The following is an 18299-nucleotide window of genomic DNA, read 5'->3' on the forward strand; positions in this document are numbered from 1 at the left end:
TATGAGGGCCCGAGGAGTTCAAGAGAAAATGTAGAGGGCCAGGATTGGAGGGTTGAAAACAGAGAGTTATTGGATTCCCTGGAAAAGAAATTTGAGGTTTAAGAAGTGAAAAATGCAATCTTCTCAATGGAGAGATCTAAAGCCCCAGGACCTGATGGTTTTACGATGGCTTTCTATCAAGATTGTTGGGAGATAATTGGGGGTGACTTGATGGAACTTTCATCGCTTTGATACCAAGGAAAGTGGATGTAATCCAGCCAAAGGACTTTAGGCCCATAAGTCTGCTAGGAAGCATGTACAAACTCATTTCCAAGGTTTTAGCCCTAAGAATAAAATATGTACTTCCGTCGATGATTTCTCCAAATCAAGGGGCTTTTGTGTTTGGGATACAAACAATGGATCAAATTCTCATCGCCAATGAATGTGTAGAGTTTAGAAGAAGGAAAATGCAAAAGGGACTGGTTTGCAAGTTGAACTTAGAAAAGGCTTATGACATGGTGGATTGGGAGTTTTTGTTGGACATTCTCAAGTGTAGGGGTTTCGGAGAAAGATGGTGTAAATGGGTGAAGGGATAAATTTCTTCATATCACTTTTCAATTTTGCTAAATGGAGTAGCAAGAGATTTTTCCAACCAAAAGGGGCCTTAGACAAGGAGATATCTATCCTCTTTCCTTTTTACTCTGGTAACTAATGTATTGAGTGAATTGATCATAAGGGCAAATGCCAACAATATGATTAGAGGCTGGAGAGTTGGAAGGGACTGGTTTGGTGGTTATACACCTACAATTTGCAGATGATATTATCCTGTTTTGTCAAGGGAAAGCACAAGAAATTATGAATCTAAAAAGGATAGTCCATAAATTTGAATGGATCTCCAACCTTAAGATTAATTGGGGCAAGAGTTGTGTGGCAGGAGTAAATTTAGGGAGTGAAGAGGTGATTCTACTAGCTAGACTATTGGGGTGTAAAGTAGGGGATTGGCCATTACAATATTTGGGACTACCATTGGGAGGAAATCCTAATATAGATAGTTTCTGGTACCCAATGATTGGGAGGTTTACAAAGAGACTTGCGAACTGGAAGAGAAACTACATTTCTTTAGGAGGTAGGATAACCCTAATAAAGTCAACTTTGGCTAACTTACCAATGTACTTCCTATCTACCTTTAGGATACCGATGAAAGTGGCAAACCAGCTAGAGAAGATCATGAGGGACTTCCCTTGGGAACCAGGAGACACCAAAAAAGACCATCTAGTGAAGTGGGAGGTGGTTTCTAGAAGTAGAGATGAAGGGTTCTAGGAATATGAAATATTAGGCTAAGAAACACAACATTATTGGAGAAATGGTTTTGGAGATTGCCATTGGAACAGGGCAGGCTTTGACATAGAGTGATTATTAGCATTCATGGATTGGTAAACAATGGCTGGGATGCAGAAGTCGACCCTAGGGGGGGTTCCTCTTTGTGTTTAAACATTAGAACCCCTCCTAACATGTTTATTGTAAAAGCTCAGACTGAAGAGCTAAAAAAAGGAATATATATGATCATCCCTTTGAATTGCATTGTGTATCACATGCATTGATACTTTGAACCATTCTTGGATCACTCGCTAGAAGGCCCAACTGTTGGTCCTTCAGTTTACAATTTGTCTTCAACAATGACCAAAGACATTGAATTAGATATGTATCTCTGTTCAATTAAGTATCACAAGAATTTTTTTTTTGGGGGGGAAGCCTAAGGTTCAACAATATCTTAATTGACCTTAGACATGCACAGATACTACAGCCAGACAGTGAACATGGACAATGTCCCCATCAATAATGAGTCAATTCTCAGTTTTAACTTAAGGCAAGTATTGATGGAATGGGGGAAAAACTTAAGAATTTCTACTGGTTATTGCATCTAGCTCACCAGTTTTAAGTTTGAACAGCAAGTTAGTGATCTAACAAACTAATTACTGCTAAAACATAGAATGCATTTTTGGGGTGATATGGATGCCAGACTAAAGAGCAGGGACGATCATTCCAAGACCTGGCCCAGCCTGAACCCTGGACCTGAAATATAGGCCTGGGCCTGGCCCTATATGAGCCTTGGCTTTCTGAGCATACATGCATAGGCCTAGACCCAAAAATTTGCTTACCAAGCCAGGACTGCTAATCCCTACTAAAGACAACAAGAATTGGATTCACATAGAAGTTATAGTTCAAGTACAACAATTCTAGGCTAATACAGAACAGTAAATAATATCTGAATAAAACAATTGAGCAATGAAGAATTCAGTTTCTGAGAAAACTGTAATCATAAAATCTAGTCAAGGCAGATCAGTTCAGGAGACTCAATCAGAGCATAGAGCATGGTTCTTCTTCATGGAGTAAAGATGATTTATCTTAGGATTTCACCAGGATGGAAATTGAAGGGGACTCATCAGAATCCCTTTCTGCCCCTTGTTTAGCTAAACCGTCAGCTAGGGAATTAGCTGAACTTTTAACCCAACGTATCTTAACCTCCATCTCCCGCACCAGCCACTTGAATTTCCTCCTCTCATTATTGTACTTCCATAAGCCATTGTGATCTTTAAGCAGCCACCCTATCACCACCTCTGAATCCCCTTCAATTAAGAATTGCCTGATGTTCAACTCCTTTGCTTTTTGGACTCCTTCCATAACTGCAAAGATCTCAGCTCTAAGGGAGTCACCCACTCCAATTGGGCCTGAGAGCATGGCAGAAATGACCCCATTTTCATCCCTAAAAACACCCCCAATCCCCGATTGTCCTGGATTTCCCTTGCTACACCCATCAAAGTTTAATTTCACGAATCCACTAGGTGGAGGGGTCCAAGCCACACTCATTACTGACTTAGTTTGTGTGCAACTTGCAATTTCACCCCACTTCCTCAACATGTCATCCACAGTGTAATCTGTGAAAAGCTCCAAAGATTTCAGCCACTGTACCGCCCTAATATGAATGATAGCCCTCAGATCTGCTACTCCTCTCTGAGCTTCTAAGAATATCCTAAAATATCTTTCTTTCCAAAGTGTCCAACATACCGCAGCCATTGGTCCTCTCCACGTTGTCCTTCCCCTTTTTATCCGCCACCTAAAAAAAGAAGGGGAAAAAAGGCCTTGCAAGTCTGATGGGGGGTTCCAACAACAACCAAATAGGGACAAAGCCCATTCCCAAATTGACCTCGCAAAATGGCAAGACACCAGTAGGTGAAAACAACTCTCCCCATCCGCTTTACAAAGAACACACCACTAAGGTGACAAACAAGTATTGGGTCTCTTTTTTTGGAGTAAAGCACTAGTGTTGATTCTTTCCAGATAGGCTTCCCAACAAAAACTACCAACCCTAGGAGGTATTGCTCTGCACCAAACCTCATCAACAGGAAAAGGAGGGGAGGTAGGACTGGTGGACTGAATTAAGACTTTGAAGAAAGAAGCACAAGTAAAAATGCCATTGGGAGGTGTCCAAATTATAGAGTCTGCCCTAGTGGGGTCTAAGACAACGTTATCAAGAATTGCAATAAGGCTCAAAATAATGTCAAAGTCTGAGTCCCTCAAATCCCTTCTTAGACCCAAGTTCCACCCAATCCCAGAAATGGAAGAGGACGAGGTGGTAAAAGACGAGATTGGCTCATTTTTCAAATCAGAAAGAGCAAACAAAGAAGGAAACTGATCCTTTAGAGGGACACTCCCCACCCAAGTTTGTTCCCAAAATTTTATGGAGTTACCGGAATTCAAATCATACCTGATATTAGGGGAGAAAACAGGTAGTAGGACATGAATGGCTTTCCAAGGAGAATTGCTTGTGGTCCTAGCTCTGATTCCAGCATCCCATCCATTATGCTCCAGCCCATGAATACTTGCCACTATTCTAGCCCAAAGCTTCTCCTTCTCCAATGGGAATCTCCACAACCACTTTCCCAACAGAGTCATATTCCTTCTCCTAATATTCCCAAGCACCAAGCCACCACAAGTCTTACTCCTACAAACTATCTCCCAGCTCACTCTATGATCCCTCTTTTCCTCTCCCGGTTCCCACAGGAAATCTCTCATTAACTTCTCCAATCTATTAGCAACCTTCACTGGGATTTTAAACACCGACAGGAAAAAGATAGGTAAATTAGCAAGTGTGGCCTTAATAAGAGTAATTCTCCCACCAAGAGAGAGGTAGTTCTTTTTCCATGACACTAGTCTTTTTTCGAACCTTTCCACCACCGGGTTCCAAAAGCTCTCTCTCATGGGATTATCCCCTAAAGGCAACCCTAAGTAGTTCAAAGGCCAGTCCGAGACTTCACACCCCAATACTTCAGCACTCTCCCTAATCTCTCCCTCCTCCAAATTCACCACCACAACACAACTTTTCTCAAGGTTAACATTCAAGTTGGATATTTGCTCAAACAGTTGTATCGCCCACTTCAAATTCCTAATAAAGCTCACATTACCGCCTTCACAAAAAAGAATCGTGTCGTCAGCAAACTGCAAGTGAGTAAGAGGGGTTTCCACCCTCCCAACTCTCCAGCCTCTAATGAGCCCCCTAGAATCTGCTTTGTGAACCAATTTCCCCAAAACCTCCGCAATTAGAATGAACAAGAAAGGAGAAAGGGGGTCTCCTTGTCTTATACCTCTATTGGCTGGAAAGAAGTCTACCACTGTCCCATTCACTAGCACTGAGTAATGATAATTCCGGACACAACCCATGATCCACTTACACCATCTAGCCCCGAACCCAAATTTAGTCAAAACTTTCCTCAAAAATTCCCAGTCCACCAAGTCATAAGCATTTTCCAAGTCCAACTTACAAACCACTCCCTTCTTCTTATCCCTCTTAAGGTTCCCCACACTCTCATTAGCAATTAAAATCTGATCAGTGATTTGTCTTCCATTCACAAAGGCTCCTTGGTAGTGTGCAATGATATTTGGCAAAACTTTCTTCAGCCTCAAAGACAACACTTTTGCAATGATCTTATACAAGCTATTAACCAAGCTAACTGGTCTAAAATCCTTTGGGTGGGAAGCATCTTTCTTTTTTGGAATTAAAGCTATAAATGTGGAATTCACACCCGGATTGACAATTCCTCTCCTGTAAAACTCTTCAAATACCTGCAAAAGATCATCTTTCAAAATGTCCCAACAGTCCTAATAAAAACCCATTGTGAACCCATCCGACCCTAGGGCTTTTGTTCTATCCATAGAAAAACAACCTCCTTGATCTCTTCTAAACTAAAGCTTCTCTCCAACCTTCTCTTGTTCTCCACCCCTACATCTGGCCAGTCCAAACCTTCTACCCACACCCTTCTACACACAGGCCTTCTTAGGATAGATTTGAAGTGCTCCACACAAGCCCCGGCAATCTCCTCTTGATGCACTAGCTCAACTCCATCTACTACCAATTTGGAGATCAGGTTCTTCCTTCTCCTGCCTTCTGTTAGAGAGTGGAAAAACCTAGTGCTTTTGTCCCCCTCTTGCACCCATTTACACCGAGATTTTTGCCTCCAGCTAATTTCCTCCTTGTGCGGGCAATCCTCTAACTGTCTTCTTAAATCTCTCCTGAGCTCAATGTCTTCCTCTCCAACTTCTCCCCTTTCTTCTTTAGAGTCAAGGCTTTCAATCTTATCTAGCAGATCTCCCTTTCTTTTTCCTATCCTTCCAAACTCCACCAAATTCCACTCCTTGATTTTTGCTTTCAAAAATTGAAGTTTCTTGTGGAATTTCATCCCCTCCCATTCCACCAATGGGTTACACTCAAACCACCACTCCCTCACTTTATTGTTAAACCCTGGGTGGAGTAACCACATATTTTCAAATCTAAAGGGGGTAGGACCTCCACGCCTTCTTTCCTCCTTACATAACACTATGGGCCAATGATCGGAGGTCACCCTTGGAAGAGCTCTAGAAGCCAAGGTTCCCCAATGGACTTCCCAATCCAGAGAGAACAGGAATCTGTCCAATTTAGAGCAAATGGGTCTAGATTGGAGATTTGACCAAGTAAATGTCTTATGAGCTAAGGGGATCTCTTTAAGCTCAAAGTCCTCCACAAAGTTGCTAAACTTCCTCATGCTTTTTGTCACTCTCTGGTTAACCTTATTGGATTCCTCCGAGAATCTAATCACATTGAAGTCCCCACCCAAGCACTAGGGCCCATCCCACAACCCTCTAACATCCGCCAATTCCTCCCACAACTCCTTTCACTTTCTGTAGTCATTCGGTCCGTAAACATTTGTGAGAACCCACGTAAAATCACCCTCGGGCTGCTTAAACTTCACAAAAACCAAGAACTTTCCGATCAACTCCTCCAAGCCTTCAACCACATCCCTCTTCCACATTGTTACAATCCCCCCGGATGCACCCCAAGAGGGAGCAACCACCCAACTATCCCCTTGGCTTTCCAAACACTCCGTGCCCAATTGCTATTAAACGCCATTCTCTTAGACTATTGCAATAGCACAATATCTGTGTCAAACCGTTTTATTACCTCTTTTATTGTCGCTCTCTTCCTTGCACTCCCAATTCCCCTCACATTCCAACTGAGTATCTTCATTCCACTTCTTATTTAAACCCCTTGCCACCTTCCACTACTTTCCCCCTTTCCTCCTATCTCCTTTTACCCCGAGATTGTTGTCTCCTACATCTCTCTTCAATCTCTCAACTTCACTCAATCTCCTATTCTTTGTTCCGATCTCCTTCTTCCTCTTCAATAAACTTTCTTTCAATACATTCAAATCTTCCAACCTACAGCCCAACTTCTCTATAAATTTAGCTAGCAAGTCTTCCCTCACCGAGTCCTCCACCCCTACCCTCTTCCTTCCTCCCCTTCCCTCCTCCAAATCAATTTTCCTTCCACTTCCTTAAACACTTTTTCAATGATATCCCACACTTTTTCACTCCTAAACCTTCCTTCCCTCACCTTTCCACTTTCCTTCATCCCCTTCTCCCCCTCCTCAGAGAGCCCGCCTTCTAGCACGGCTGCATATTCATGGGCTACAGGACATGGAACAGAAACGGAATCTGGAACCAAGGACACAGGAAACACATTAGTAGCACAAACCGAATTCACTGGGTTACCTGGGATTGGTGGACAGGCTAGAAAAGGATTGCTCCCGGCCTCCCTCTCATGTTCCAGAGGTTGGTAAACATCTGTCTCCCTTAGTTGGTTGGAAAGTATTTCTATCCTTTGGCCAACCTGGTAATCTTTCCCCTCTACCCCTGGTTCACCCCTAGATGGTGACCCGATTGCAACCTACACCCTGAAATAAGCTAGCAATATTCCACCCATCCACGTCACCACCAGCACAACTACCTTCTTCGTTTACACTGCCCACACTAGTACCATCAGCAGAAAGGTCCTCCGCTTCTTCATATTCTTCACTGCACTGCGCCCATCCTTCATCCTTCTCTTCCCTCTCTTCAGTTTTGTCCCTATCAAATCTTGGATTTGGCCTTTCTGAGGAGCGTCACAATTGGCTATGCTCCTCCAAACATCGTCGGGAAACCCACTGCAACACCAGTTTCTTTTCCATCTTCCGCCGCTGCGCACAAGCCCCCCCCCTTTCTCACGACTCGGGACGATGATAGACCATTAGCACTGTCTATCAGCGCCCCAAGAGAAGCCCCTTTGCCCCGACCCACGTGACGACTTAAGTTATCATGTGGGTCCTTCAACCGGATCCCCCTTTCAGTGTTATGCCCACCCGACCCGCCTGCGTGACCTTTTAAGTTGTCATGTGGGCCCTTCCAATTCTGTCCCGGCTCAACCCTCACCCCGCCCGACCCACCCGCCACCTTCAATGGCTCAGACCAACCCTTTCGGCTCCCCAACCCACCCTGCCCTTCCGCCACGTCAGCAAAGGAAGAGAACCCCACCATTAAGTTGCTTAATTCAAACCTATTTGAAAATTTTTCCTTAATGGGATTTCTTGTCATTTGGTTTTCCCCAACCGGCTCAGTAACCCCAAAAAAACCTTGCGTCTGCTCCACCTTTTTGACTCCCAACAAACGCCCTCCACGTGTCCACCACCCCGCCAGCTCATCATCTTCTACCTTAGGAACACCTCCCCCCCACGACCATTCAACTTCAGAGGCCACCCACACCTTGTACCAGGCATCATCCAAGCATATTTCAATGACCCTCGGCAAGTTCTCGTGCCTTACACCAGCAACCTGTAACTCCACAGCACCCAGAAATCGTTTATCAGCTTTCATCAAGATGCCTCCCAGACAATGCACAATGTGTTCAAGAACAGAGTTCCGCCAGAGGTGAAATGGAAGGCCTACAAGCTTCAGCCGGACACAACCATCTTGGACTTCGACTTCATTACAAAATGGACTCCAGTTCTGAACCTGTATCAGAACTCCATCCACCACTACTGCTTTAAAACTTAGCTCCTGGTCGCCTACATCAAACACAGCTTTCGTCTCTGCAAAAGGGAACAACAAAGCTTCACTCCCAGATCCTAACTCCCCTGCCACAGTACACAGAACCCTTCTCCAGTCTGTCACTCCTCTATCGGCCACTAAAACCCTTCTTTTCTTCCACTCATCCTTCCCTGCTCCTACCAATAATCTTCGAGGACTAGATGCGCAAGCAACCACCACTTCAGTCGGAGTGCCTTGCACTTCTACGCTCCCAGAGGAACTAACCGAAACTGCCCCTTCCTGAGCTTTTTTACCCTGGTCTTTGGAGAATTGACCAGTTCTCTTCACCCCCTCTGCTCTCTTCACTTTCAAGGCTACAAGAAAAGACTTTAGCACCTTCACAAAATCCATCCACCCTTTCCGTAGCCTCCCTTCTGGCACACACAGTAGTTGCTTTCCATTTGTTCCGAAAAACTCCACCACAGAGATAAACCAACCCTTTCTGTTTCTTTTCACTTCTGTTACATATTTCTTACCTGGTACAGTCAAAGAATTTGTCCATCCAATCACCTTACCAGAGTTGATGGCCCCATCTATGAAACCTTTCTACCAGACTAAGACCTCCTTTGACACCAACACAGTCGCTCTGTTATTCTCTCTAATTTTCAAAACATCCTCACCTTTGATCCTTTCCTCTTCGAACTTGAAAGTCTTGGCTTCGATCGACACCTCATACCTCCACCTTCCTACTATCTGAACCTGCTCTCATCCATTCCACCTTCCTCAGCCCTCATTCTTCCTATTGTCCTTGGAACTTACATAAAGGTATACATTAATACATTAATGCATTAATACATATCTATATAGACATATACACCTATATAAACATACATATCTGTGTGTGTGGGCCCAGGAGTGTGTTTCTGCCAATCAGGTTGTTTAGTAAGCTTCCCTGAATGACCCATTAATTTTCCATGTGGCAATCCAATTGGAAGCCTAAAAAAGGCTCAACATGTTTGTCTTTCTGGACTAGATTCATGGGGTAAATTTCAGCCTGAAAGTACTTGCCACATGTCAATGATAAATCTTCTTTTCTGGACAAGTTTACAATAAAAAAATTGTAAATTCAAACTGCTAATATTTGTTTGGGAAATTGATAAAAAAAAATGTTTGGGAAACCACCAATACAAGGTGGAATATAGGGCTGCTATGTCTTGGAGAGTTGAACACTTGGCCAATCCAAAGGATCCTTCACACTCTGGACTGTTTGGATAAGTCAATCATCCCTCCACATGGAAAAAATAGGGTAAATTGTGTAGGGAAGTACCTACTTAATCGTTTTTTTTTGTTAATAAAGAAGAAATCAATAAATTGAGGCAGACTCGAATAGAAAGAATATTAATTAAACCACCTACAATTTAAACCATTAGCATCAGATGATTTTAACTTTCCAACAATAATCTCTCCCACAAATGGCCGAAACATAATCAATCTGAACTGCACCTGCCAGGATATAATGACATGATGAGTCATATGAAAATGGAAAAAAAAAAAATAAGCAAAATATTAATTGTTTCTTGATTCTATCAGGGTAAAATGAGAGATCCAATCCTTTTTCTAACAAGTGCAGTAATACCCTTCTAAAATGAATTAGAAACCCCTTGGTTGTTATTTTTTCATGCAACTTGCATTCTGCCACAAAGAGTATTACAATAAGACTACAAAAGTAGAATTTTTGTCCTTCTTAACTAATGAAAGATTCTTAGAAAATACATGAGCATGATGCACATATTCCTCAATGAGCACCACCAGCACTATGTGAAGTATAAGAGATAGTTTCCACAACATATTTCCATTTCCACTTCCAAGGATAGCAACATGAAATTTATTGGAATCAACATATTCCCCAGTGAACACTACCAGCACCATGTAGAGTACAAGAGATAGCATTATAACATAAGTTGGTAACAATATTGTATATATGTGGAATAACAATGCTATTGCCCGCCTAACTTGGTTACCACTTTGAGCTAGCTCAATATTCATTACATGAAGTTAAATATTAGTTTTTATTTGTGTAATAGATTATTTGATTGATCTATTACAACCATCTACACTTTCTATGAGTTTAAATTTTGCTTTAACCCATCCTATCATGAAGCTCTGAATCTTAAGGTTTACAGGGCAATTTCAGAACGTATTCTTTTGTCTAAAACTTTAGTTTCTTAGCTTTGTTTAATGATTTGGAACAAGATAATGATCTAAAAAGGTGTGCCTATGCTTCTTTTATCATTCCATAAATTATCATTCTATATTTTGCATATTTTACAATGTTACCACCATGTCTATAATTTTTACAATATTTCCATACGATATTTTAGACATTTCTAACATGTTTCTTATATTTTGGACGACCAATATTTCCACCAACACCGACATTTTAAACCTTGAGAATGTTTTTAATTAATATCAGCTTTTCCTCCTTTGGACAAATATTTTCCTTTCTAGGATGCCAGCCTCCCATCCACCCTCTCCACCACTGCCTCCCAAATCTTCTTTGAAGTGCACTTCTCTCTCAATGACATGCCCAAATATCTTTTAGGCAATTTACCTACTTATAGAATAAAGGATATCTTCTTTCCTTTGAAGTGCACTTTTTTTTTTGTTAAATAACATCAATTCCATTAAAATAATGAATAGATACAAGAAGATCCCCTTAGAGGCGCGAGGAGCAGCCTCTCCAAACAGAAAATACACAAACTACAACGGAGAAAACATGAATGTTGAAATTAAAACAATAGTTACAATTGTGCCCAGAACAATGTTTCCCTATTTATCCCTTGTTTTGCCAAGACATCAGCAAAAGTATTAGCTGATCTCCCAACCCATTGTACTGTTATAAACATATTTCTTGTCAGCCATTTGAATTTCTTTAACTCATCTCCGGATTATTTAACCAGTCCACCACTGTCTTAGAGGAGGGGGGGGCCAGCTAGTCACTGCCCTTCCCTTGTAGGAGGAACAGCTTGCTACCAACTTCCAATCCTTCCAACAATCAGCAAAAGTAAAATGGTTAAATAATTCTAGAGTCTTTAACCAATGTAAAGACCTGGACAAAATGCAGTCCTTTAAGGTTTGACTGCTTCTTCCTTTTTCTTGGAAGATTCTAGCATTCCTTTCTTTCCCATACTGTCCACAACAATGCTGCTCGTGAGCATCTCCACATTTTCCTTTCTCTTTTATGGGGCCAAGAGAAGAAAGAAGGGATAAAGATTGTGCTTACTTCTGCTTGCATATCCCAACTAGACCCAAACAAAGATAGAAGCCAAGCCCAGAGCTCTGTAGTGACACTACAAGATAAAAATAGATGATTACAATCCTCACCATGAGATCTGCAAAGAATGCACCAGTTTGGTGAAATACAAAGGACGGGTCTTCTCTTTTGTAGGTTGTCCATTGTGTTTACTTTACCGTGCCACACTTCCCAACACAAAGCCATAACCTTGGGGGGACGGCCTACACCAAACTTCTTTGAAAGGGAAACTCTGATGAGAGGGAAATTGGCAGAGGAACTTGAAAAAGGAACCACAAGAAAAAGACCCTTTGGGGTGAATGGCCCAAAATCCCAAGAAAAAGACCCTTTGGGGTGAACCACAAGAAAAAGACCCTTTCGAGGGATCCAACCAAACCTTATCAAGGAGACACAGAAGAGTAGACAAACACTCAATTTCCCCATCTCTTAATCCTCTATGGAAACCAAAATCCCAAGACAAAAGGATAAATTCGACGGAAGGAATTTTGAGATCACCTCATAGAATCCTTTGAAGTGCACTTTTCCTTATAGAATAAAGGATATCTTATTTCCTATTAACTAAATTTTATTTAACCATAAGAAAGGATCTTGCGTTGTTGCTTTTGTCCCGTTACATTGTCAAATTTTGTATGCATTCCCATAAGTTAAGATATTACATATCCACCTAATGCCAAAAAAGGCAGTTAAATGTCATTGCTTTAGGATTGTAAAGTGCAAACAACCAAAATGACCTTAGTTTTTATACTAAAATTACAATGATGTCAATGATTAATTCTAGTTGTCATTTGCACTATAAAAAAGAACAAAAGTAGGCGGTTTTCCCTGTATCAGGGGCATCCAAGCCACTCTTCGTTCAAAGTAGACACACTAAAATTTATCTTGATTGGGATTATCTTTTTGTAAGGTCATAGAAAGATCTTTTGATGTACTTCGATGTTTGTAAAGGGTTAGATATATTTTATCCTTGTACAGAATCTCATTGCCCAGAGGCTATCTTTGTCCTTTTCTGGATTTATATATAAATGAAACACTGTCTTATAGTTTCAAAAAACAAAATAACTAACCAGATACAGAGGCATAGATGCCAAATGTCCAACAACGAAGATCATAACATGCCACTGTAACTCACATATACTAACTGAACAAAAGTTAGCATTCTAAGCATATTCAAAGATGTAAAGTATCAAAGAAGATTATTTTAACAAGGAAGAAGATAAACAAATAGCATGCCCTTTGCTAGATATTCAAGGATCCAACAAAAGAACCATTACATCAATAATGTTTCAATGAAAGAACTACAATGAGAAATAAAGGAAACACTAATGAAGAGAACATCTTTTTTTTGTTTTTTTTTTTTTGATAATTAATAATGAAGGGAACATCATAGATAGATAAACACCGTATAGGTTGAAGCACCATCTCCAGGATAGATGAAGCCATCTTTAATATCTCCAATGTCATAAATGGAGATGCAAAGCCCCAAATTCGGGATAACCTTCACCAAAACATATGATGCAAGTTGTTAAATGTTGCAATATTGATCATAACTTCAAATAGCAGAAATTTCAATAACAATATGAAAAGAAAAAGAGTCAAGAAAGAAATTTGACAAACCTTATCCAAGAAAAGTGCCTCAAGTTCTCCTTTAATTGCTTCATCCAAAGGAAGTTTAAGTAGATGAGGGGGCAAACGCAAAGTATGCTCAATCAAGCTAAGGAAGAACATCAAGCTTTCTCCAAATTAAAATTTCAAACTGAGTGTGTTAAGCACCAAATAGCTTGTGAATAGGTAAATGCTTATACCCTGCCACAAACAGAAAAATGCAACATATTAGTAATCCCAATGTTTTAAAAGTGCAAGGCACAAAAAAAGCACAAAGGGTATTTTGCACTTGAGGCACAATCAGGCAAGGTGAGGTGTGTGCCTTTTTGAAGCAAGGCACAAATTAAAAAAAAAAAAAAAAAACAAATCTAGAAAATTAAAAAAAAATGTAAATTTTTGTAAAATTGTAAAAAAATAAAATAATTAAGAAAATATTAAAATATAAACTTTGGTTTTAAATTAAATATTTTAAAAAAATTACTAGCTCAAATCAAAATACATAATCATAACATATAAAACATATTCAAAGTGAAAAAGCAAACAATAAAATCAAATATAGCATATAAAAGATATTCAAGTATGACAAACTTTCAATTTCTTTATTTCTTTCTTAATTGCGCTGTTTCAAATAATCCAATAATATAATGTTAAACATATTTCATTCTTAATTCTATGAGCCGCCTTTGTACCAAGCCCTCAAGTCAAGCCCAGACAAATGCATGTTAGGGTAATAGGGTCTTAAATTCTTAATCTCTACAAAAATAATTTTACAATTTTAGTTACCCTTTAGAAAATATCATTTACTAGGAAGAATGAAAAAACAACATTAGCATTAGCAGATAGGGGGTTCTCAGAGCTTAGGTGAGCGAGCGAACCGGAGAGGATCTCTGAGAATGAACAAGGAAAGCAACTAGAAAACTACAGCAATTTCCAAATAACTCCATGAATACCGAGAGAGAGAGAGAGGGGGGTGGGGGGAAAGGGCTTAGTTTAATCCCAGACCAAGAATCAAAGCATGAAAGAACGCAAGGAAGCGGGTTTAAATAATTCGTTTGAAAACATCAGATCATCGGAGCAGAGCAGACAAACATTCATGTACCCACACACTGCAGTACGGGTGAGCCAAGTGATTAGGACTTGAGAGATGCCAAAAAAATTTTGAAAAAACGAAGAACCGTGCCCTGGTTGAAAATATGAAAAGGAAATCTAGCCAATCTGAGAGAGAATGGAGATCATTCCTACCTACGTTTTTACAGTTTTCCTTTTTAACATGGAAAAAAATGAGCTATTCATTCACGTCTTGTAAAAACTAAAATACTAAATCAACTCCAAGTCAGCACTGATCATTCATTACCATGGAAGACAAAATCCTAAATCCTAAATCGAGCGGATTAACGTGCAAAATACAGAAAGGATGCCATTCATTCACGTCTAGTAACAATTAAAACCCTAAATCGACCTAAAAACACGAAAAAAAATGAGTAGGTTTCATTTACCTTTTCCAATGATTGTTTCCCGGGATGTTTGAGCAAAGAAGAAATAGCCGCCGAAGAGTGATAGTTTGCTCAGAAAACCTTGACCGGAGTCCGGAGCTTTTACGTTTGTCGTTAGATCGATTTCAGTCGGGTTGTGGACTAATCGGGTTTGCCCATCTCGGTTCGTTAATTATATCGGACCATAAAATGTAGTCTGTAGACCGGTTCTATCTCGGTTCGTTAATTATTGTAGTCTGTGTAGATCGATTCAACCCAATACAAATTTTTGAATCGTTCAATCCGTTCAGGTTCAGTTTAAATTTGATTCGGATGGATTCAACCCAAATCCGATCCACTGACACCCTACCGCGGATAAATTGCCGTCCTTGATTAAGTGGGTGTAGGTGGTTTATGAACACAGATTTACTACTCACTTTTCCTAATCACTCTTTACCCGCTTTGAATTGCAGTCACACATCTCTCAATTGTAATTTTTGGGTGAGAGGAATACTAATGGCCTAATCTTACTCTCGGGCAGAAACCAAGATATGTACTTTGTTAGATGCTTTGGTAGGGGTGTAGCAAAAAAAAAACAAAAAACAAAAAAACGAATCGACCAAAATCGAACTGAAAAATCGATTAACCAAATCAGTCGGTTCGGTGTTTTTGAAAAATCGAAGGTAGTTAATCAATGTAGAAATCCATTAGTTAACCAAACTGGCCGGTATACAAATATTTCTATATATTTTATATATTTATGTATATTATATATATTTTATATTTTTATATACTATAAATTAATAAATATGCAGTATATATAAATATATATTTATAATATATGACATATTATTTATTATTTAAAATATAATATTATATATATTTATAATATATATTATAAAAATTAAAAAACCAAAAAACTGACGAACCAAACTAATGGTTAACCTATTGGTTTCAGTTCGGTTTCGATTACCAAATTTCCAAACCAGTAGTATCGGTTTGGCTACAAAAAAAAAAAGGCCCATGGTTCGGTTAATCGAACCGTGAGCACCCCTATGCTTTGGTAAGAATAGCAATTTTTCCCATTTTTATATTCTCATCGCCTTGCTCATTCAAGGGTAGGAATTGGGATGACTTTTCACTTACAAAAATAGGATAGGGGAATTTTTCATTCCCATTTGTGGGATTGTAAATTTTGACTATTTTATTTTTATTTTTTTAAATAAAACAAAAAATAAAAACAAAATGATTGATATCATAAAAAATCACGAAGAGTGGGAATCCCCATTGAAACAGGGATAGAGATAACTTTATACATGACGAGGACAAGAATAGGGATTTTCATGGGGATGGGAATAGGGACTCCCCATCCCTGCCCCACCCGTGTTGCCATTCCATTGCATTGAGAATTAATGAAATAGCCTATATGAAAAAAAGATAAAGATAGGGATTATAGCTGATAAGGGCACCTTTTGAACCCTAATATCAATAAAAATAATACTTTTAATAAAATTTGTAAAATAGGTTAACTTTTTAAAAAAATATATCAAATAAGGGCAAAAGCACTATTCCTATTCTTCCTCTTCCAAATCACTTCTTCCCCAGCCCAACCCTGCAAACCTCAATGACCACCATCCTCCAGCGCCGCCTTTGACAATGCCGCCGACCACCTCATGTCATCTGATTGGCGTTGCCAAAGGTGGGCGGAGACGGAGGCAGCGGTGGCGGCGAAGGCATGCTGGTGGATGGTAGTCATTGAGATTTGCAGGGCTGGGGCGGAGGTGGGCGAAGGCGGCGTTGGTGGCTTGTAGTCATTGAGATTCGCAAGGTTGGGGAGAAGGTGGGGGGGAGGCGGCATTATCAGCATTGGGTGGAGGCGAAGGTGGGTGGAGGCATTGCCAGAAGTTGCGGAGGCGGTGGCGCTGATGGATGGTTGGTAGGAGGAAGAAGATGATCAGTATTTTTACCCTTATTGGATATATTTTTTAAAAAGTTAACATATTTTAGAAATCATATTAAAAATATTATTTTTATTGATATTATGGCCCAAAAGTTGCCCTTATCAGCTATAATCCCAAAAAGATAAAATCTGACTAGAAAATTGGACCTAATCATGTATAACAGCAATGGTGATATTAGCTGGAGGAGTTAGGTGGGTCAGCCTACACCAAACACTCACACAAATAAATCAGATTTTCTACTTACTTCAACCACACAACGCATTCAAATGTGCATTGGGAATATCTTTCGTACATCATATATTTTATCATTCATGCGGGAGATTATCCCAATCGGGTGTTTCAATGCTTAATAACTTATTTTTTCAAAATTATTTCAAGAGGTCAGTTTTATGAATGTCTACCCCATAAAATGCACTCGGGATTTCCTACTCACTTTTCCTATCCACTCTCTACCCACCGTGAATTGGAGCCACACATCTCTTGGACTCAAATTCATATCGGATAGAGAGTGGGTAGAAAAAGTTTGTAAGAAATATGGGCTCCATAAAATTCCTTTTATTTGAGATACCGGAGACATGTTGATTGGATATGATGCATCTGATAGTTGATAAATACATTGTGTATACTTTGAACTTTGGGAGTGAGGAGCAAATCTAAATTCTTGTGGGAGGAATGCTAGCTGATCATTTTTAATTGGAGAGCTCATCTAGCACCAGCTTAGTTTTTACCTTTTACAAGCTAACGCTATGTCTAGATGCATGCAAAACAAAATGAAAATGAATATTTTGTAGGCTATAGGGAATGAATATTCAAAAGGAAAGTCACTGATTTTCTAAATTCTGGTATCTATATATTAAAGGACAAATTTCTTAAAGTACTTCAAAGTAGGGGTGTCAATTGGACTGGATTTGGTCCAATCCGGTCCAATCCGGTCCAATCCAATGTGAGTTCATTACAAATGGATCTGGTCTAATCTAGTCCAATGAATATTTTGGATAATTTTGGACCGGTCCAGATACTGTTCAATCTGTTCAAATTCCTATTAATTTAGATTGGTCTCAACTCAAACCTGGTCCATTGACACCTATGTTCTAATCTTCTATCAATGGACCATAAATTGGCTCAATCCAATATAAATTCATTATGGATTGACCAGGTCCAATTCAATATGTTATATTGGTCTGTCCAGTCCATCCAAATTCAATATGTCTTATTGGTCCGTCCAATCCATCCAAATGGATTTTGATTTGGACGGAGTCCAAACCAAAACCGGTCCATTGAGACCCCTACTCCTAATATCTAGGAAATTAACTCTACCCTTACTATTATACTGTCTTAAAGTATTCCAAATTTTTTTACAGTTGTCAAAAACCTACTATTCCGTCACACACAATTCACATGTGACATCAAGTGATTGATATATTTTTTCAAAAAGTTCAAAAATTCCCTTTTATGATAAAAAAAATGCTCTTTAAAGCAACACACACAAACTGCCCATATAAGCAACTAATTCGCAGTTAAGACACAAGCAGTAAGCTTAAAGCACCAAGCACACACTTAGTGCAGAGAGAAAGGGAGAGGCATGGGTATGATCTATTT

General features: G+C 39.7%; 1 protein-coding gene across 4 annotated transcripts in view; it reads right to left on the reverse strand.

The window, feature by feature from the left end:
- Window positions 1-14902, reverse strand: part of LOC148854679 (uncharacterized) — a 34372-nt gene extending 19470 nt beyond the window's left edge. The window contains exons 1-4 of one of the 4 annotated variants that reach the window (XM_088941396.1): window positions 14764-14902; window positions 13280-13468; window positions 13065-13160; window positions 9768-9855 (exon numbers count right to left, since the gene is read on the reverse strand). In XM_088941396.1, the coding sequence (XP_088797522.1) occupies window positions 9768-9855; window positions 13065-13160; window positions 13280-13390 (295 nt within the window). In that variant the 5' untranslated portion in view covers window positions 13391-13468; window positions 14764-14902. Of the gene's footprint in view, window positions 1-9767; window positions 9856-13064; window positions 13161-13279; window positions 13469-14142; window positions 14333-14366; window positions 14508-14763 lie in introns of those variants that run through there. The other 3 variants (XM_088941399.1, XM_088941397.1, XM_088941398.1) reach the window with 3 other exon arrangements.
- Between the last annotated feature and the right edge of the window lie 3397 nt (window positions 14903-18299).

Source organism: Nelumbo lutea, chromosome 4 (genome assembly GCF_056320005.1).
Source record: "Nelumbo lutea isolate HS-2025 chromosome 4, American lotus-T2T, whole genome shotgun sequence".
NCBI lineage: Eukaryota > Viridiplantae > Streptophyta > Magnoliopsida > Proteales > Nelumbonaceae > Nelumbo > Nelumbo lutea.